Source organism: Taurulus bubalis, assembly GCF_910589615.1.
Source record: "Taurulus bubalis genome assembly, chromosome: 9".
Taxonomy (NCBI): domain Eukaryota; kingdom Metazoa; phylum Chordata; class Actinopteri; order Perciformes; family Cottidae; genus Taurulus; species Taurulus bubalis.
This window is the reverse complement of record NC_136597.1, coordinates 28,394,615-28,417,192: the sequence shown is the minus strand read 5'-3', so window position 1 is coordinate 28,417,192 and position 22,578 is coordinate 28,394,615. Positions and strand designations below refer to the sequence as shown.

The 22,578-nt window shown below is 46.2% G+C and overlaps 2 protein-coding genes across 3 annotated transcripts; both read left to right on the top strand.

The window, feature by feature from the left end:
* Positions 1-6,725: 6,725 nt before the first annotated feature.
* On the top strand, positions 6,726-9,491 carry LOC306742021 (uncharacterized protein). 2 transcript variants are annotated; one of them, XM_079224363.1, is made up of 4 exons: positions 6,726-6,879; positions 8,101-8,371; positions 8,454-8,739; positions 8,818-9,491. In XM_079224363.1, the coding sequence occupies exons 3-4, from the start codon at positions 8,613-8,615 to the stop codon at positions 9,234-9,236; spliced, it is 546 nt and encodes a 181-aa protein (XP_079080489.1). In that variant the 5' UTR covers positions 6,726-6,879; positions 8,101-8,371; positions 8,454-8,612; the 3' UTR covers positions 9,237-9,491. The 2 variants fall into 2 exon arrangements, with proteins under 2 accessions (XP_079080489.1, XP_079080488.1); XM_079224362.1 differs by lacking the exon at positions 8,818-9,491 and having other exon boundaries at positions 8,454-8,607.
* Positions 9,492-13,019: 3,528 nt separating this feature from the next.
* prdm11 (PR domain containing 11) lies at positions 13,020-19,556 on the top strand (the record flags this gene model as incomplete). Its single annotated transcript, XM_079223544.1, has 6 exons — positions 13,020-13,047; positions 13,371-13,630; positions 14,923-14,990; positions 15,584-15,783; positions 16,622-17,128; positions 17,395-19,556. The coding sequence occupies 6 exons, from the start codon at positions 13,020-13,022 to the stop codon at positions 19,554-19,556; spliced, it is 3,225 nt and encodes a 1,074-aa protein (XP_079079670.1).
* Between the last annotated feature and the right edge of the window lie 3,022 nt (positions 19,557-22,578).

Genomic DNA, 22,578 nt, shown 5'->3' with positions numbered 1-22,578 from the left:
GCCAGTGCTTATAGTCCGGGTCCTGTGGGGCGCCAGTGCTTATGGTCCAGGTCCTGTGGGGCGCCAGTGCTTATGGTCCGGGTCCTGGGGGGCGCCAGTGCTAATAGTCCGGGTCCTGGGGGGCGCCAGTGCTTATGGTCCAGGTCCTGTGGGGCGCCAGTGCTTATGGTCCGGGTCCTGGGGGGCGCCAGTGCTTATGGTCCGGGTCCTGGGGGGCGCCAGTGCTTATGGTCCAGGTCCTGTGGGGCGCCAGTGCTTATGGTCCGGGTCCTGGGGGCGCCAGTGCTTATGGTCCGGGTCCTGGGGGGCGCCAGTGCTTATAGTCCGGGTCCTGTGGGGCACCAGTGCTTATGGTCCGGGTCCTGGGGGCGCCAGTGCTTATAGTCCGGGTCCTGGGGGCGCCAGTGCTTATAGTCCGGGTCCTGGGGGCGCCAGTGCTAATGGTCCGGGTCCTGGGGGGCGCCAGTGCTAATAGTCCGGGTCCTGGGGGGCGCCAGTGCTTATGGTCCAGGTCCTGTGGGGCGCCAGTGCTTATGGTCCGGGTCCTGGGGGGCGCCAGTGCTTATGGTCCGGGTCCTGTGGGGCGCCAGTGCTTATGGTCCAGGTCATGTGGGGCGCCAGTGCTTATGGTCCGGGTCCTGGGGGCGCCAGTGCTTATGGTCCGGGTCCTGGGGGGCGCCAGTGCTTATAGTCCGGGTCCTGTGGGGCACCAGTGCTTATGGTCCGGGTCCTGGGGGCGCCAGTGCTTATAGTCCGGGTCCTGGGGGCGCCAGTGCTTATAGTCCGGGTCCTGGGGGCGCCAGTGCTAATGGTCCGGGTCCTGGGGGGCGCCAGTGCTAATAGTCCGGGTCCTGGGGGGCGCCAGTGCTTATGGTCCAGGTCCTGTGGGGCGCCAGTGCTTATGGTCCGGGTCCTGGGGGGCGCCAGTGCTTATGGTCCGGGTCCTGTGGGGCGCCAGTGCTTATGGTCCAGGTCATGTGGGGCGCCAGTGCTTATGGTCCGGGTCCTGGGGGCGCCAGTGCTTATGGTCCGGGTCCTGGGGGGCGCCAGTGCTTATAGTCCGGGTCCTGTGGGGCACCAGTGCTTATGGTCCGGGTCCTGGGGGCGCCAGTGCTTATAGTCCGGGTCCTGGGGGCGCCAGTGCTTATAGTCTGGGTCCTGGGGGCGCCAGTGCTAATGGTCCGGGTCCTGGGGGGCGCCAGTGCTTATAGTCCGGGTCCTGGGGGCGCCAGTGCTTATAGTCCGGGTCCTGGGGGCGCCAGTGCTAATGGTCCGGGTCCTGGGGGGCGCCAGTGCTTATAGTCCGGGTCCTGGGGGGTGCCCGTGCTAATGGTCCGGGTCCTGGGGGCGCCAGTGCTTATGGTCCGGGTTCTGGATGTGATTTTTCCCAGCCTCACCTGCTGCGTCCTGCCTGACAGGAAGTTTGTGATCCACTGGCACGCTGAGCTGGGAGAGTTTGGGTTGAAGAACCTCCGGGATGATGGTGTTGAATGCGGAGCTGAAGTCCACAAACAGAGCCCTCATATGACCCTGGGGAGTCCAGGTGTTGCAGCATATTGTGCAGTCTCATATTTATTGCATCATCCACCGACCTGTTTGCACGGTTTCATGACCACAGACGTCAGGGCGACGGGTCTGTAGTCATGTAGTCCTGTGATGGAGGACTTCTTGGGGACCGGGGTGATCATGCAGCGCTTGAAGCAGGAGGGACTTCACACAGCTCCAGTGATCGGTTGAAGATCTCCGTGAAGATGGAGGCCAGCTGGTCACACAGACTCTCTGGCAGGAGGGACCCCGTCTGGACCGGAGCCTTCCTGGTCTTCTGCCTCTGAAAGAGCCGACTCAAATCCTCTTCCAGATCCTCAGTGCCGGTGGGGGGTTGGATGGGAGAGGTGAGGAGGAGGCAGAGAGTGGAGGTGGTAGTTTGATGACGGGGCAGTTGGGCAGGGTGGAAGTGGGCTCATCAAACCTGCACTAGAACACATTCAGGTCGTCAGCCAGTCGGTGATTGTCCTCAGTGGGGGCAATGGTCTCCTGTAGTTGGTGAGAACCTCCAGGCCTCTCCAGACTGACGAGGGGTCGTTGGCTGAAAACTTTCCCCCAGTTTATCCTCCTCTTTAGCCCGACCAAGCTGCCTGAGTCCTGCAGGGAACCAGGGTTTGTTGTTGTTGTATGTGCAGAAGGTTTTAGTCGACACACACAAGTCCTCACAAAAGCTGATATAAGATGTCACAGTGTCAGTGAGCTCATCAGGTCTGTATTCACTAACGAGCATAAAGTTATGAATGTTAGAGATCCTGCTCTTTTAATACCTTCTGAAATGATTAAAGTCATTTAAAGCTTGTGAAACCTATTTTAAGTACAATGATATAACATTTGGGGAGCCTTTTTCTGCTTTGAGTACAATATCCAGCAAGACTTTTGCTTGATACACGTATTTGTACGGTGATCCTGAGGGATGTGAACTCAGCCATGACGTGAACCTTTCCCTCCCGTTTCTGGTTCACATCTCTGCAGCGTTTCAGATCAAAACTATCCGGTGAGATGTCTTTGTTGGATGAAGGTAAAACGGTCGCGGATGGGATTCGAACTCGCGTCCCTGCGGTGGAGACTCAACCAGTGGCCGTAAGCGTTCTTCTCAGTTTGAGAGCGCAGAGGACGCTTCCGGTCAGAATAATCGAAGACGTGAATGTCATCAGTGACGTCATGTGTTCCGGTGGTGACACGTTTAACTCCGTAACTGTGAGCATGAGGAACCCGAGCAGCAGAGTGGCGCAGCGGAAGCGTGCTGGGCCCATAACCCAGAGGTCGATGGATCGAAACCATCCTCTGCTAATTTTCTTTTTCTGTGTCGTATTCGTCTTTACAGTAAACTGTGAACGCCTCGTTTTCTTCTCAGAATACAATTTAATGCTGATTAAATATGATATAAATTCAGTTTTTTCTTTGATGTGTTCTTGGTGATAAAACATACACTGCAGTTTAAACCTGCCGCCTGTGATCTTATTATGCATTATCATATCTGGAACTGTATGATTTATTAATATGTAAGCGTTTGTAAGAAACTCTCTCCTGGTTGTATTGTGTGTGTTTGTCTCACCCCCTGTTTAGCTGTTTATATCTGGAAAAGATTACTTGTATAATATTGATAACATATATTTGAAGGAAAATGTATAAAACATACAATTTATTGAAAATATATGAAAATATTTAAAATTTAAAATATAATATTTATATATATTTAAAATATATTAAAAAAAATACATATATATATATTTTGTTGTTATTATTATATATAAATATATATGTATATATAACAAAATACATATATGTATATATGTGTTATTATTATATAAACATATATATGTATTTATACATATTTTACATCTTTAATATTTCTATTTATATATGTATTATATATACATATACGTATATATATATATATACATATATATATATATACGTATATGTATATATGTATAGTTGTTTTATTTAAGGATGCTTATCAATGTGCAAAAGTACTTTATAATTGAACTATCAAAAACACTTCATATATCTGTATGTTTATAAGAAACTCCTTTGTTTTTGTTTTTCTTGTTTCCGGTTCTATCGCCTGAAAACAGCCTGTAAACGGAAGAGGAGGGACAGACAAGACCCGCCCTACTCAGCCTCTGATTGGCTCACTTTGATATTATGACCCTGTTCTAACCAATCCCGTTCCTCATAACAATCCAGCCAACGAGCACTGGCCAATCAGAGGCCGAGTAGGGCGGGTCGTTGGTGAGGTCGCTTCCGGGAGATGTCCGTGGCTGCTGTGTGACCGCGCTGCTCTTCCCGTTGTTTCCTCTCAACCTTCTGCCTATTTCTCGGCCCGTCTGAGGCTCCATGAGCGGGAAACGCTGCTGCGTGTTAGGCTGCGGCCGCCAGTCTCACGACCGCGGCGGGAGGTGGATCCAAGGCTTCACCTTCCACTGCTTCCCCACCTGGAGGAAGCACGAAGGGCAGAACATGTCCCGGCTGACCGGGGTCCGCAGGACCCGCTGGGTCGCTGCTGTGGGCCGGGAGGACATCTCGTTCAACTCCCCGTCCTCCATCCGGGTCTGCTCCAGACACTTCCACTCAGGTGAGTTACCACTGTTTACAGCGGGTTACGAGTAGTTATACGTTAGTTATAACCAGTTATACGTAATTTACAACCAGTTAAAACCAGTTATACGTTAGTTACAAACACTTAAAACCAGTTATGCGTTAGTTACAACCAGTTAAGACCAGTTATACGTTAGTTACAACCAGTTAAAACTAGTTATACGTTAGCTACAACCAGTTAAAACTAGTTATACGTTAGCTACAACCAGTTAAAACTAGTTATACGTAATTTACAACCAGTTAAAACTAGTTATGCGTTAGTTACAACCAGTTAAAACCAGTTATACGTTAGTTACAACCAGTTAAAACTAGTTATACGTTAGCTACAACCAGTTCAAACCAGTTATACGTTAGCTACAACCAGTTTAAACCAGTTAAAACTAGTTATACGTAATTTACAACCAATTAAAACTAGTTATACGTTAGCTACAACCAGTTAAAACTAGTTATACGTTTATTACAACCAGTTCAAACCAGTTATACGTTAGCTACAACCAGTTTAAACCAGTTAAAACTAGTTATACGTCATTTACAACCAATTAAAACTAGTTATACGTTAGTTACAACCAGTTAAAACCAGTTATGCGTTAGTTACAACCAGTTAAAACTAGTTATACGTTAGCTACAACCAGTTAAAGCTAGTTATACGTTAGTTACAACCAGTTAAAACCAGTTATACGTTAGTTACAACCAGTTAAAACCAGTTATACGTTAGTTACAACCAGTTACAACCAGTTATACGTAAGTTACAACCAGTTAAAACCAGTTATACGTTAGTTACAACCAGTTAAAACCAGTTATACGTAAGTTACAACCAGTTAAAACCAGTTATACGTTAGTTACAACCAGTTAAAACCAGTTATACGTAAGTTACAACCAGTTAAAACCAGTTATACGTTAGTTACAACCAGTTAAAACCAGTTATACGTTAGTTACAACCAGTTAAAACCAGTTATACGTAAGTTACAACCAGTTAAAACCAGTTATACGTAAGTTACAACCAGTTAAAACCAGTTATACGTTAGTTACAACCAGTTAAAACCAGTTATACGTAAGTTACAACCAGTTAAAACCAGTTATACGTTAGTTACAACCAGTTAAAACCAGTTATACGTAAGTTACAACCAGTTAAAACCAGTTATACGTTAGTTACAACCAGTTAAAACCAGTTATACGTTAGTTACAACCAGTTACAACCAGTTATACGTTAGTTACAACCAGTTAAAACTAGTTATACGTCAGTTAAAACCAGTTATACGTTAGTTACAACTAGTTACAACCAGTTAAAACTAGTTATACGTTAGTTACAACCAGTTATACGTTAGTTACAACCAGTTACAACCAGTTAAAACCAGTTATACGTTCGTTACAAGTAGTTACAACCAGTTAAAACTAGTTATACGTTAGTTACAACCAGTTAAAACCAGTTATACGTTAGTTACAACCAGTTTAAACCAGTTATACGTTAGTTACAACCAGTTTAAACCAGTTATACGTTAGTTACAACCAGTTTAAACCAGTTATACGTTAGTGACAAGCAGTTAAAACCAGTTTCACGTTAGTTACAACCAGTTAAAACCAGTTTTACGTTAGTGACAACCAGTTAAAACCAGTTATACGTTAGTTACAACCAGTTTAAACCAGTTATACGTTAGCTACAACCAGTTAAAACTAGTTATACGTTAGTTACAACCAGTTATACGTAATTTACAACCAGTTTAAACCAGTTAAAACTAGTTATACGTTAGTTACAACCAGTTATACGTACTTTACAACCAGTTAAAACCAGTTAAAACTAGTTATACGTTAGTTACAACCACTTATACGTTAGTTACAACCAGTTAAAACTAGTTATATGTTAGCTACAACCAGTTAAAACTAGTTATACGTTAGTTACAACCAGTTAAAACCAGTTATACGTTTGTTACAACCAGTTATACGTTAGTTACAACCAGTTAAAACTGGTTATACGTTAGTTACAACCAGTTAAAACTAATTATACGTTAGTTACAACCAGTTTAAACCAGTTCAAACTAGTTATAGGTTAGTTACAACCAGTTTAAACCAGTTAAAACCAGTTATACGTTAGCTACAACCAGTTAAAACTGGTTATACGTTAGTTACAACTAGTTACAACTAGTTATAAGTTAGTTACAACTAGTTATAAGTTAGTTATAAGTAGTTATAAGTTAGTCACATCCAGTACAAGTTATTAACTCGTAGACGTGACATTGGTCACCTGGTGAATCCTCACACATTCAGGAAAGAGATGTTTCATATCCTGTTCCGTTTGAAGACGTCACGTTGGATCCACAACGATCCAAAGAGAGTTCATGATGACTGAAGCTGCTGCTCTGGTGGATATTGATATGAAAGTGTCTGCAGGTCAACCCTCTCGTGAAATGATGGAGTCGGATCCAGACTGGGTTCCTTCACTCCACATGGGGCCCAGTGAGGGAAGCCCCGAGCATCTCTCCCAGTCTGAGCAGAGTGACCAGGACCTGGACATGGACCTGGTGCAGGACCAGGTGCAGGACCTGGTGCAGGGCGTGGACCAGGTGATGGGCCAGGTGCAGGACCTGGTCCAGGTCCTGCAACAGATGCAGGACCAGATGCAGGACCAGGTGCAGGACCTGGACCAGGTGCAGGACCAGGTCCAGGACCAGGTGCAGGACCTGGACCATAGGCACTCCTCAGAGACCAGATCTTTAAGCGGGACACCGACGGCAGGAGGTGAGACACATAGTCCTGATGAACACCGGCACAAACATCCTGTAGGTCCATGCTACACAACATCCTGTAGGTCCATGCTACACAACATCCTGTAGGTCCATGCTACACAACATCCTGTAGGTCCATGCTACACAACATCCTGTAGGTCCATGCTACACAACATCCTGTAGGTACATGCTACACAACATCCTGTAGGTACATGCTACCAGAGGTGTCAAAAGTATTCACATTCATTACTCAAGTAGAAGTATAGATACTAGGGTTTAAAAATACTTCTGTAAAAGTTGAAGTATCAACTCAAGCTTTTTACTTAAGTAAAAGTGTAAAAGTACTGGTTTCAAAACTACTTAAAAGTATAAAAGTAAAAGTAATGTAAGGGGAATGTTTTTTTTTCCATTAAGGACAAACTCTTAAGCCGTGTCTCAGGGGCCTATAGTGCACTACCCCACCTCCCCCAAAACAATCATTTTTATAAAGGCCATAATGACTATAATGTTTTAAAATGTTATGTTGAAAAATGTGGGATGCACTGGGCTACCCGTTACAGCTGCATATATGCCCATTTAAAATTATCACATTTTATTACAATGCAAATACATTAAAGTACCATATGTGTACTACTGAGCATTAACATGCGTTTCATGGAGCAGAAGACATGATAACTAGTTGCCTATAAGTATTGTAATAGTGCAAAATGGGCGGCGACTCCGACACAAACACTTAAAGCTGTGGTTCTCAAACTTTTTCTGTAAATAACATAATTGTGTGACTCATCTGTGCTTTTATAAATAACAGAATAAAGACAATTGCAATCACTTTCAAGTAAATCCGATTGCCCCATCAGACAATGTTTTGTGTAAGTTCTATCTGTGCAAAAAAATACTCATATTTAGTTACTACTAAATAGCTCATTGTGGAAAACAATAAGCTTTTAAAAAATTTTGCCAAACAAAACAGAATGAGTGCAGATATGTGAGCCATCAGGTTGTATCAGTATTAGTGGAGCAGTGAGCTGCTTTCCTCTACACATGTGTTATAAACGGGGTTGTAGATTTGATACATGCTACACAACATCAGGAGAATAATAAATTGTACTTTCTTGTTCTGAGTTTGTTCTCATGGTTGAATGAACTTATTGTAGGCCTCTTTGGATAAAAGCGTCAGCTAAATGAAATGTAAAAGTAAAAATATGTGTTCCTTCTGTCCTCTGTGGCGGTCCAGGTCCAGTCCTCTGTGGCGGTCCAGGTCCAGTCCTCTGTGGCGGTCCAGGTCCAGTCCTCTGTGGCGGTCCAGGTCCAGTCCTCTGTGGCGGTCCAGGTCCAGATCCGCCGGCGGTCCGTCCCTGGAGAGAAGTCCGGCCTCTGCTGCTGTCGGCGCTGCGGCGTGAAACCGTCTTCATCGAGACGCTCAGACCGGCTGCCGAGAAGAAGAAGAAGAACCTCGACTTCAGAGTAAACGTTTCCCTCTCAGAGGAGTCCTCTAACATTCAAACGTCAGTGAGAACAGGATGAAGATCTGAATCAAACTTTGACTCAACATGATCATTTATTCATTCTATATTTCTTATGTTTCAGGATTTCTTCCGAGAGGCTCTGGAAGCTTCTCTGGAGGCCTCTAGCCGGTCCAGGACTCCTTGGGCCTCAAAGGGTCCCCCCAGGGAGGAGCTTCCCCAGACCTGCGAGGAGTCCTGCTCCTCCTCCTGTGGGAACTGTCACCGGCTGCTGAGGAGGTGCATGGAGCTGCAGGAGACGCTGTGTCGTCTGCGAGGAGGACAGGAGGTCTTCCCCCAGTCTCTCCTCCACCAGAACCGGGACCGGCAGAGTCCTGAGAAGGCCACCGACGGGCAGCAGGACCCTGCATGTGAGTCTCCCTCATCGTGATCGAGGGTTCTCGATCAGGATCTGTCCGAGAGGTTAAACGTGCCGTGTGTCTCCATAGGGTCGGAGCCTCTCGTGGCCCGCAAAGATGTGGACCTGGACTCGGCCAACAAGCGGACCCAGGAGGACCAGGAGGACCAGGAGGACCAGGCGGACCAGGCGGACCAGGCGTCCAAACCTAAACCTCAACAGCGATTTCGTTTCCAGAAGACCTGGCTGAAAAAGTTCTGGTTCCTCCGCTACTCGCCGACCCTGGACCAGATGTGGTGCCACGTTTGCCGCCTCTACGCCGACAAGTCCCATCAGAACCACAGTCTGATCAAAGGGTCCATGCTGTTCAAGACCCGGACCATCAAGGAGCACAGCGCCAGCAACTACCACCAAGACAACGAGGCCCGGCACATGCAGCAAACCTGCAGCCTGCGGAGGGGAGACTGTGATCTCTCTGATCACTGCTCAACCTCCAGCTCCTCAACCTGAAGTCTATGCTTCATGAGTTAAAGCTGCATTCTCTCTCCTGACCACCAGGGGGTGACTCCTCTGGTTGTATAGAAGTCTGTCTTCATGTGTTAAAGCTGCATTCTCTCTCCTGACCACCAGGGGCGACCCTCTGGTTGTATAGAAGTCTGTCTTCATGTGTTAAAGCTGCATTCTCTCTCCTGACCACCAGGGGCGACTCCTCTGGTTGTATAGAAGTCTATGTATAGAAGTCTGTGAGAACCAGTTCAAATGAAAACCCTGTCATCAAACTATATTTTCAGATGTTCTTTTTGAATAAAGGTTTTAATCAATAAAGTGATTGATTGCTGATCGGTGTCTCTGTTATTAAATATCCATCACTCTGAACTCTGTATTGGTGAAAATAATGATTCCATAATAAATGTGTATTAATGTTGTTATTATTATTATTAGTGCGTTCAGTTCCATCTGGGCTGAGGACGTCTTGAGTCGTGACGTCATGACGCGTCGCAGGTGAGGGACCAGGTGAAGCGTCTCGAGGCTCGCGCGCACACCGGGAACCGCCGCGCGCTCTTCCTCCTGCTTCATGTCATTTCCTGTGATGAAAGATGGCCACAGCTCGAGGAGGAGGAGGCGACTGAAAGAATTCCTCCCGGTTGAAACTTTGCAGCCAAGCGGAGCCGGAGACCGGGGTTCGGGGCTCGGTGCGGCCGGGGACCGGGGGTCGAGCTGCGCACCGGGACCGGAACCAGGACCGGAACCAGGACCGGGGCCGCGCCAGGTGCGTGTCCGCGGCGGTAGCTGCTCGGTAGCCACGGTGGCCACGAAAATGGCTCCCGAGAACAGAAGGCAGCTTGCCAGCATGGCGTCTGCAGACGACAGGAGAGGAAAGGAGAGAGAGGAAGGGAAAGGAGAGGAAGAGAGGGAGGGAAGGAGAGGAAGAGAGGGAGGGAAGGAGAGGAGAGGGGGAAGGGAGAGGAGAGGATCTGCAGGAGGAGGTGAGCCTTCCGGGGGGGGGGTCTCGTTACCGGAGAGGAGGAGGAAGAGGAGGAAGGAGAGTTCAGACACAACTTTAGTTTAGTGTTTGTAAATTGTTCAGTCTGCAGAGAGGAGGAGAGACATAGGGGAGAGAGAGAGGATGAAGAGAGACAGAGGAAGAAGAGGGAGATGGAGAGGATGAAGAGAGACAGAGGAAGAGGAGGGAGACACTATCAGCAGGATGAACTCACATTAAACCTGTAATGTGTTGCACTTTATTCAGACATTACTAGTTATTAGACATTACTAGTTATTAGATATTACTAGTTATTCTACATTGCTAGTTATTAGACATTACTAGTTATTAGATATTACTAGTTATTCTACAATTCTAGTTATTAGACATGACTAGTTATTATAATAACTAGTCATGTCTTCCTCCACCAGGAAGATGAACTCTCGGTCCTCTTTTAGACTCGTATGTCTGAATGCTGCAATACAGACTCAGAGTTATTTTTATATATAGTTTATTATTTATATGTTGTCTAAATGTTGTTGTTTTATCTGTTTTGCACTTTATTATTGCAATTCACTTCATGTTGGACAGAGAAACGTACTTTCATATCTTCTGTATGTTTGCATAAATTAACAATTAAAGCTGACTTTGATAACTAGTTATTACTAGTTAGTTGAAGTATATGATTTAATCTTATGATATCTATAACCGTCGAGCTGCTGAATTCATGAGGCTAGTATCAATGTTTAAGACTTGAAGCTGATGTCTAGACTGCAGTGGCTCTCAAACCTTTTCTGTCACGCCCACTTTGGAGGAGGAACAATGTTCACGCCCACTTTGGAGGAAGAACAATGTTCACGCCCCACTTTAGAGGTAGAACAATGTTCACGCCCCACTTTAGAGGTAGAACAATGTTCACGCCCACTTTAGAGGTAGAACAATGTTCACGCCCACTTTAGAGGTAGAACAATGTTCACGCCCCACTTTAGAGGTAGAACAATGTTCACGCCCACTTTGGAGGAAGAACAATGTTCACGCCCCACTTTAGAGGTAGAACAATGTTCACGCCCACTTTAGAGGTAGAACAATGTTCACGCCCACTTTAGAGGTAGAACAATGTTCACGCCCACTTTGGAGGAAGAACAATGTTCACGCCCCACTTTAGAGGTAGAACAATGTTCACGCCCACTTTAGAGGAAGAACAATGTTCACGCCCACTTTAGAGGAGGAACAATGTTCACGCCCCACTTTAGAGGTAGAACAATGTTCACGCCCACTTTAGAGGAGGAACAATGTTCACGCCCCACTTTAGAGGTAGAACAATGTTCACGCCCCACTTTAGAGGTAGAACAATGTTCACGCCCCACTTTAGAGGTAGAACAATGTTCACGCCCACTTTAGAGGAAGAACAATGTTCACGCCCCACTTTAGAGGTAGAACAATGTTCACACCCCACTTTAGAGGTAGAACAATGTTCACGCCCACTTTAGAGGAGGAACAATGTTCACGCCCCACTTTAGAGGTAGAACAATGTTCACGCCCCACTTTAGAGGTAGAACAATGTTCACGCCCACTTTAGAGGAAGAACAATGTTCACGCCCACTTTAGAGGTAGAACAATGTTCACGCCCACTTTAGAGGTAGAACAATGTTCACGCCCACTTTAGAGGTAGAACAATGTTCACGCCCCACTTTAGAGGTAGAACAATGTTCACGCCCCACTTTAGAGGTAGAACAATGTTCACGCCCCACTTTAGAGGTAGAACAATGTTCACGCCCACTTTAGAGGAAGAACAATGTTCACGCCCACTTTAGAGGTAGAACAATGTTCACGCCCCACTTTAGAGGTAGAACAATGTTCACGCCCCACTTTAGAGGTAGAACAATGTTCACGCCCCACTTTAGAGGTAGAACAATGTTCACGCCCCACTTTAGAGGTAGAACAATGTTCACGCCCACTTTAGAGGAAGAACAATGTTCACGCCCCACTTTAGAGGTAGAACAATGTTCACGCCCACTTTAGAGGTAGAACAATGTTCACGCCCACTTTAGAGGTAGAACAATGTTCACGCCCACTTTAGAGGTAGAACAATGTTCACGCCCCACTTTAGAGGTAGAACAATGTTCACGCCCCACTTTAGAGGTAGAACAATGTTCACGCCCCAACAACATTGTATCAAATGAGTGAGATGTGTGAGCGTCAGGTTGTGTCAGTGTTAGTGGAGCAGTGAGCTGCTTTCCTCTACACATCTTTATAAACGGGGTTGTAGATTTGATACAATTAATGCTCAATGTTGAGCTGAGATCTATATTCTGTCTTGAGAGACGCAACTGCAGAAAACGCCAAGAATCGATTTATGTCCGTGTACTTTGTATTTTTGTACTACGTAAAGGTATCATGTTCATGGAGAGTTCGTCCTGAAGCCAGAAGGTAGCGGTTCATCCTGGGCTCATAGTTTCATGTTGAAGTGTCCTTGATAAGACACTGAAGCCCAGAGCTCCACATCAGCTCACTGCTCCTTCATTACTAAGGATGTAACATGCAGGGAGTCTTTGCTTTTTTTTTCATTTTCTTTTTAGAATCTGCATCTCCCCCCCGCGCCCCACCTGTAATACCTCCGTGCCCCACCTGTAATACCTCCGCGCCCCACAGTTTGAGAACCACTGGTATATATATATATATATATATATATATTATATCTATATATATAGATATAGATATAGATATAGATATAATATCTATATATAGCAGCACTAACACATCTGTTCTGTTCTGCAGAGTTGTGACGTTTCTATCAACATGGTTCCAGCATGAGCGAGCTGTTGTTGGACCCCTGGTGTAAGTTTCACTGTTTCTTCTCAAAGAACGATCAATAAACAATCAATAAACAATAAATAAACGATCAATAAACAATCAATAAATGGTTCACCAGCGTCCACCTGGATGATGTTATTGAGGGAACAGAAATGTGATTTAGAGTTTTATTCCTGCGTGATTTATCCAAACACAAACATAGTTTAGTACTTGATCCTCGGGGTGTTGTCTAAGTGTGTTATGAATGTACATTAATGATGTATTGAACAATGTTATAATCTGCATTGTAACGTCTTCATGAACGTCTATAAGCGTCCCGCTGGTAAAGAGCAGCTTTTGTCCTGCAGTCTGTGAGGAGTGCCAGGACTATTTCCAGAAGGAGTGTCCGTCCCACGGGCCGCCGCTGTTCGTCCCCGATACGCCCGCGGCCCCGGGGTCGGCCAACAGGGCGGCGCTCACCGTCCCGTCGGGCCTGGAGGTGTTCACCGAGGGGGACCGCGTGGACGTTCGCTGCCTGGATCCAAACATCCCCAAGGGGGCGGTCTTCGGCCCATACGAGGGAGAGCTGGTGTCCAAGGACAAGTCCTCCGGCTTTTTTTCCTGGATAGTAAGTTCAACCAGTCTAGACCTGTTCCAGTCTTACACCAGTTCAGCACCAGTCTAGTCCTGTTGAGACCCACTCTAGTCCAGTTTAAACTAGCATAAACCTGTTACGACCCAGTCTAGTCCAGTTTAAACTAGCACAAACCTGTTGAGAACCAGTCTAGTCCAGTTTAAACTAGCATAAACCTGTTGAGAACCAGTCTAGTCCAGTTTAAACTAGCATAAACCTGTTGAGACCCAGTCTAGTCCAGTTTAAACTAGCATAAACCTGTTGAGAACCAGTCTAGTCCAGTTTAAACTAGCATAAACCTGTTGAGACCCAGTCTAGTCCAGTTTAAACTAGCATAAACCTGTTGAGACCCAGTCTAGTCCAGTTTAAACTAGCATAAACCTGTTAAGACCCAGTCTAGTCTAGTTTCAACTAGCATAAACCTGTTGAGACCCAGTCTAGTCTAGTTTAAACTAGCATAAACCTGTTCAGACCCAGTCTAGTCCAGTTTAAACTAGCATAAACCTGTTGAGAATCAGTCTAGTCCAGTTTAAACTAGCATAAACCTGTTGAGACCCAGTCTAGTCCAGTTTAAACTAGCATAAACCTGTTGAGAACCAGTCTAGTCCAGTTTAAACTAGCATAAACCTGTTGAGACCCAGTCTAGTCCAGTTTAAACTTGCATAAACCTGTTGAGACGCAGTCTAGTCCAGTTTAAACTAGCATAAACCTGTTGAGACCCAGCCTAGTCCAGTTTAAACTAGCATGAACCTGTTGAGACCCAGCCTAGTCCAGTTTAAACTAGCATAAACCTGTTGAGACCCAGCCTAGTCCAGTTTAAACTAGCATAAACCTGTTGAGACCCAGTCTAGTCCAGTTTAAACTAGCATAAACCTGTTGAGACGCAGTCTAGTCCAGTTTAAACTAGCATAAACCTGTTGCGACACAGTCTAGTCCAGTTTAAACTAGCATAAACCTGTTGAGAACCAGTCTAGTCCAGTTTAAACTAGCATAAACCTGTTGAGACCCAGTCTAGTCCAGTTTAAACTAGCATAAACCTGTTGAGACCCAGTCTAGTCCAGTTTAAACTAGCATAAACCTGTTGAGACGCAGTCTAGTCCAGTTTAAACTAGCATAAACCTGTTGAGACCCAGTCTAGTCCAGTTTAAACTAGCATAAACCTGTTGAGACGCAGTCTAGTCCAGTTTAAACTAGCATAAACCTGTTGAGACCCAGCCTAGTCCAGTTCCAGTCACCGCTGAGAACCAGATTTAAAGTCTCTGAACTAGTTTTCCATGATGTTCCAGGTTGTTGATTTTAACAACACGTATCAGTCCATCGATGGCAGCGATGAGACCAAAGCCAACTGGATGAGGTACTCCTGCTTATTGACTATCATGTTTTTAACTATTGAATGCTGCGTCCATGTTGGTTCCTGGGTTACCTCAAGCCCTGACCCTTTTGACTGTGACCCATGTGGCCCTGACCCTTTTGACCCTAACCCTTTTGACCCTAACCCTTTTGACCCTGACCCTTTTGACCCTGACCCATGTGGCCCTGACCCTTTTGACCCTGACCCATGTGGCCCTGACCCTTTTGACCCTAACCCTTTTGACCCTGACCCTTTTGACCCTGACCCATGTGGCCCTGACCCTTTTGACCCTGACCCATGTGGCCCTGACCCTTTTGACCCTAACCCTTTTGGCCCTGACCCATGTGGTCCTGACCCTTTTGACCCTAACCCTTTTGGCCCTGACCCATGTGGCCCTGACCCTTTTGACCCTGACCCTTTTGACCCTGACCCATGTGACCCTGACCCCATGTGACCCTGACCCCATGTGACCCTGACCCTTTTGACCCTGACCCTTTTGACCCTGACCCATGTGACCCTGGCCCCATGTGACCCTGACCCTTTTGACCCTGACCCTAACCCTTGTGACCCTGACCCTTGTGACCTTGACCCTGCAGGTTTGTCCGGACCTCGCCGGAGGAGAGTGACAGGAACCTGACGGCGTTTCAGCGCGGTAGAAACATCTTCTTCAGAGTGAGCCGGGCGCTCGAGGCCGGAGAGAAGCTCAGGGTTTGGTACAGCGACGACTACATCCAGCGCCTCCACTGTGTCTCTCAGGACAGCATCCACCGCAACCTGGACTCAGAGACGGGGACAGGTGAGAGATGGTGACAGGTGAGACGGGGACAGGTGAGAGATGGTGACAGGTGAGACGGGGACAGGTGGGAGACGGGGAAAGGTGGGAGATGGGGACAGGTGAGAGATGAGGACAGGTGAGAGATGGGGACAGGTGAGACGGGGACAGATAAGAGATGGTGACAGGTGGGAGACGGGGACAGGTGGGAGATGGGTACAGGTGAGAGATGGTGACAGGTGGGAGATGGGGACAGGTGAGAGATGAGGACAGGTGAGAGATGGGGACAGGTGAAATGGGGACAGGTGAGAGATGGGGACAGGTGAGAGATGGTGACAGGTGAGAGATGGGGACAGGTGAGACGGGGACAGGTAAGAGATGGGGACAGGTGAGAGATGGGGACAGGTGAGAGATGGGGACAGGTGAGACGGGGACAGGTGAGAGATGGGGACAGGTGAGACGGGGACAGGTGAGATGGGGACAGGTGAGATGGGAACAGGTGAGACGGGGACAGGTGAGACGGGGACAGGTGAGATGGGAACAGGTGAGAGATGGTGAGATGGAGAAAAATAATTAGAACATCAAAACAAACTGTATGATTAATAAATAACAAGGATAAAATAAATATACAACAAATGTTTGATTTTGATTTGAGACGAGAAAGCAGCTCATTGGCTCCATGACGGCGCTCAGTGTGGAGATATTCATAATGAAGTGCTAGTTAGCGGTGTAGCTATGTCAACTCGCTTTGACCGCTTTGAAGCTTTGACCTGCTTTGAAGCGACTCGCTTTGACCGCTTTGAAGCTTTGACCTGCTTTGAAGCGACTCGCTTTGACCGCTTTATTGCTGATGTTGTTCTAGATACTGGGAAGCTCTTCAACATTCAGGAGGACTTTAAATCTTCCTGCCTGCAGTCCGTTCTGCAGGGCAAAGTCAGCCCCGACAAACAAGCCAGCGAAGAGTCAGACGGCCAGCCTCCTGCCAAGAGGAAGAAGATCGACCTCATCTTCAAAGACGTCCTGGAGGCTTCGCTAGAAGACTCCGGCAAATCCAGGTCCCAGTCTTCCCTCCACAGTGAGTGCAAAGCAGCAGCCCTCGAGTTGAACTCGTCCGACGACGGCTTTAACGTTCCGAACCTGAAGGTGGAGGAGAAAGAGGAGGAGAACCAGAGCGGCGAGGAACCCTCCACCTCCTTCTGCCCCAACTGTGTCAAACTGAAGAGGAGGATCCAGGAGCTGGAGGAGCAGCTGTCCCGTGCCAGAGGAGAAAAGGGGGACGCGGTCGGTCCACCAATGTCCGGACGGACCCTGACCCGACGAGATCAGGCCCCGCCCCATCCTGAGCAAGGCCCCGTTGAGGACTTTCAAGGTTAGTTCTGAAAAATAATGGTTGGACCCAAAGTTCAGGACCTCCTCAAGCATTTTGTTTTAGGTTTAAATTGGATTCCATAACCTTCTAAACACAAAACAGTTTCCTGTCATATTTTACTCTTTGTGTGTTTTTACCTGTAAGTTGTTGGATGTCAGTCTGGTGGACCAACACCAACAGACACCGCCACCCAGAGAGCTTTCATGGTCTTTTGCATTGCATGGTGTTAACGTAAAGCCGGTAGCTGAATGTGATTTTCTTTGCAGTGATGGAGCCCTTGACGCCCACTCGAGTGGTTCAGGATGAAGACGACCCGGACGTGGACTCGGCCGATGAGTCCATTGCTGCGGATCTTGTGATTTCTCCAGAAGACTCATTGAAGCTTTCCACCGGAGGAGGCCGACGGATTCGTCGCTTCAAGCAGGAGTGGCTGAAAAAGTTCTGGTTCCTTCGCTACTCGGCAACTATCAACGAGATGTGGTGCCACGTCTGCCGCCAGTACACCGTCCAGTCATCCCGAACCTCTGCCTTTATCATCGGCTCCAAGCAGTTTAAGATCCACACCATCAAGCTCCACAGCCAGAGCAACCTTCACAAGAAGTGTCTGCAGCTGTACAAGCTGCGCATGCATCCGGAAAAGACGGAAGAGATGTGCAAGAACATGGCCCTGCTGTTCAACGCGGCGTACCACCTGGCCCTGGAGGGGCGGCCCTTCTCGGACCTCCGTCCTCTGGCAGAGCTTCTGAAGAGGTGCGAGCTCAAAGTGGTGGATCAGTACATGAATGACGGAGACTGTCAGATCCTCCTCCACCACATCGCCCGGGCTCTGAAAGAAGACTTGGCTGAGAAGATGCGCTTGTCTCCCTTCCTCAGTGTCATAATGGACGCCCAAAATGACGACCTTTTCTCAGACATGGTCGCAGTCTACGTCCAGTTCATGACCAACGAGGGCTCCCCAAACACGGAGTTCCTGTCCTTGCAGAGACTGAGCGTGGCCAGTGTGGACGGATATCTCCAAGCTATGGATCGAGCCTTTGGTGTCCTAGGCCTGAGGTTCCAGGACTTGCTGGTGGTGGGTCTGGGGGTAGACGGCACCAACATCTCCTCAGGAATGAGAGCCAACCTGTACATAGCTGTCCAAAAGACTTTTCCTTGGATCCTCTGCCTCCCTATCATGATCCATCGGCCCCATCTGGAGGTGCTGGATGCCATCAGTGGGAAGGAGCTCTCCTGCCTGGAGGATCTGGAAAACAACCTCAAGCAGCTCCTTAGTTTCTACCGCTACTCCCCTCGCATGATGGCCGAGCTGCGATCCACTGCTCCAACCCTGTCGGAGGAGACCGAGTTCCTTGGAGACATTAGAGCCATTCGATGGATCATCGGAGAACCAAACGTTCTCAACGCGCTCATCAAAGATTACCTGGAGGTAGTCGCCCATCTGAAGGAGATCAGCAATCAGACGCAGAGGGCTGACGCCGCAGCCATCGCTCTTACCCTCCTCCAGTTCCTCATGGACTATCAGTCAGTAAAGCTCATCTACTTCCTTCTGGACATCATAGCTGTTCTCTCACGACTAGCCTTCACCTTCCAGGGAGAGTACCTGCTGGTGTCACGGGTGGAAGCCAAGATAGAGGAGGCCATTCTGGAGATCGGTCAGCTGGTGGACTGCCCCGGCGAGTATCTGCAAGAATTTGAGGAAAATTTCCGTCAAAGTTTTAACGGCGTTGCTCTGAAGAACCTGCGAGTTGCAGAGTCTAAGTTTCAGTCCATCAGGGAAAAGATCTGCAACAGGAGCCAGGGCATCCTGTCTCAGAGGCTGGACCTGCAGAGCCGCACATTTGCCAAAGCCTGCAAGGTCCTGGACCTGTCGACCTGGCCCCACAACCGGGAGGACCTACAAGCCTACGGGGAGGAGGAAATCCAGGTGATATTCAACCATCTGGACTCCATCCCCTGTGGGGGTCAGGAGGGCTCCCATGCCAGGATGGAGGCCAGGGGCAGCCTGGTGGTGGAATGGAAGGATCTGAAAGCAGACTACTTCAGTATGAACGGGTTTAAAGAGGTCATCGGTCACATCTGCAGGTACAAGCAGCGCTTTCCTTTGCTGAATCGGATCGTGCAGGTTGTCCGGGTCCTGCCCAGTTCCACAGCCTGCTGCGATAAAGGCAGAGGGTCTCTGCAGAAGATGTGTCGGAACAATCGCTCCCGGCTGACTCTGGAGCAGATGAACGACCTTCTGACCGTGGCGGTTAACGGGCCGCCCATGGCCAACTTTGACGGGAAGCGAGCGCTGGACAGCTGGTTTGAGGAGAAGTCTGGCAGCAGTTACTCTCTGTCCGCCGAGGTGGTGAACAGGATGGCAGGCGGTGACCAAAAGTCTGTCCTGCACAGCGTGGACGTCAACACAGAGTTCTACCCCGACGTCTAACGGAAAAATAACTAATGCTGAGGACGTGAGGCCACAATGCTCCTCAACCAGGCCACTTGTACCTCAGGAGGTACTTCTGCAGTTCCTCTTTTACACATTATGAAATTCTGACTTCAAAGACGGAAAGAAGTCCGTTTAATTTAGTCAATTGTAAGATGAAAATCAGCTAAACATAAAGACAAAACAACCACAGAGATGCAAAACAACCACAAAATACAAAACAACCACAAAGATGCAAAACAACCACAGAGATACAAAACAACCACAAGATTCAAAACAACCACAAGACACAAAACAACCACAAAGATGCAAAACAACCGGAGATACAAAACAACCACAATATACGAAACAACCACGAGACACAAAACAACCACAAATATACAAAACAACCACAGAGATACAAAACAACCACAGAGATACAAAACAACCACAAGATACAAAACAACCACAAAGATGCAAAACAAACGCAAGATGCAAAACAACCACAAAGATGCAAAACAACCACAGAGATATAAAACAACCATAAAGATGCAAAACAACCACAGAGATACAAAACAACCACAGAGATGCAAAACAACCACAGAGATGCAAAACAACCACAGAGATGTAGAACAGCAACAATAACGCACAAAACGATTACAATTAGACGCAAAGTGGCTTAAAAGACACGCAAAATGACTGAAGAGACAAAAGCAACAAATAGACACAAATTGATCAGAGATGCAAAACATTTACAAAGAGACACAAAACAACTACAGAGACACAGAGAGACAAAACAACTACAGAGAGACAAAGAAACACAAAACAACTACAGAGACACAAAAAGACATAAAACAACTACAGAGACATAGAGAAACAAAACAACTACAGAGACAAAACAACTACAGAGAGACAAAGAGACACAAAACAACTACAGAGACACAAAGAGACATAAAACAACTACAGAGACACAGAGACAAAAAAACAACTACAGAGACACAAAGCAACTACAGAGACACAAAGAGACATAAAACAACTACAAAGACACAGACAAAAAACAACTACAGAGACACAAAGCAACTATAGAGACACAAAGAGACATAAAACAACTACAGAGACACAGAGAGACATAAAACAACTACTAAGACACAGAGAGACAAAACAACTACAAAGACACAAAACAACTACAGAGAGACAAAGAGACACAAAACAACTACAAAGACACAAAAAGAAATAAAACAACTACAGATACACAAAGAGACACAAAACAACTACAGAGACACACATAGACAAAACAACTACAGAGAGACAAAGAGACATAAAACAACTACAGAGACACACAGAAACAAAACAACTACAGAGAGACAAAGAGACACAAAATAACTACAGACACAAAGAGACATAAAACGACCACAGAGAGACAAAGAGACATAAAACAACTACAGACACAAAGAGACATAAAACAACCACAGACAGACAAAGAGACACAAAACGACCACAGAGAGACAAAGACACATAAAACAACTACAGAGACATAAAACAACTACAGAGACACAAAGAGACATAAAACAACTACAGAGACACAAAACAACTACGGAGAGACAAAGAGAAACAAAACAACTACAGAGAGACAAAGAGACACAAAACAACTACAGGGACAAAGAGACATAAAACAACTACAGAGACACAAAGAGACAAAACAACTACAGAGAGACAAAGAGACACAAAACAACTACAGACACGAAGAGACATAAAACAACTACAGAGAGACGAAGAGACACAAAACGACCACAGAGAGACAAAGAGACATAAAACAACTACAGAGACATAAAACAACTACAGAGACATAAAGCAACTACAGAGACACAAAGACACATAAAACAACTACAGAGACACAGAGAGACGAAACAACTACAGAGACACAAATCAACTACATAGAGACAAAGAGACACAAAACAACTACAGAGACACAAAAAGACACAAAACAACTACAGAGACACAAATCAACTACATAGAGACAAAGAGACACAAAACAACTACAGAGACACAAAAAGACAAACAACTACAGAGACACAAAGAGACACAAAACAACTACAGAGACACAAAGCAACTACAGAGACACAAAGAGACATAAAACAACTACAGAGACACACAGAGACAAAACAACTACAGAGAGACAAAGACACATAAAACAACTACAGAGACACACAGAAACAAAACAACTATAGAGACACAGAGAGACAAAACAACCACAGAGAGACAAAGACGCAAAATAACTCCAGACACAAAGAGACATAAAACAACTACAGAGAGACAAAGAGACACAAAACAACTACAGACACAAAGAGACATAAAACAACTACAGAGAGACAAAACAACTACAGAGAGACAAAGAGACACAAAACAACCACAGAGAGACAAAAATACATACAACAACTACAGAGACACACAGAAACAAAACAACTACAGAGAGACAAAGAGAAACAAAACAACTACAGAGAGACAAAGAGACACAAAACAACTACAGAGACACAAAAGAGACACAAAACAACTACAGAGACAAATAGACATAAAACAACTACAGAGACACAAAGAGACAAAAAAACTACAGAGAGACAAAGAGACACAAAACAACTACAGACACAAAGAGACATAAAACAACTACAGAGAGACAAAGAGACACAAAACGACCACAGAGAGACAAAGAGACATAAAACAACTACAGAGACACACAGAAACAAAACAACTACAGAGACAAAGAGAAACAAAACAACTACAGAGAGACAAAGAGACACAAAACAACTACAGAGAGACAAAGAGACACAAAACGACCACAGAGACACAAAGAGACATAAAACAACCACAGAGAGACAAAGAGACACAAAACGACCACAGAGAGACAAAGAGACATAAAACAACTACAGAGACACAAAGAGACATAAAACAACTACAGAGAGACAAAACAACTACAGAGAGACAAAGAGAAACAAAACAACTACAGAGAGACAAAGAGACACAAAACAACTACAGAGACATAAAACAA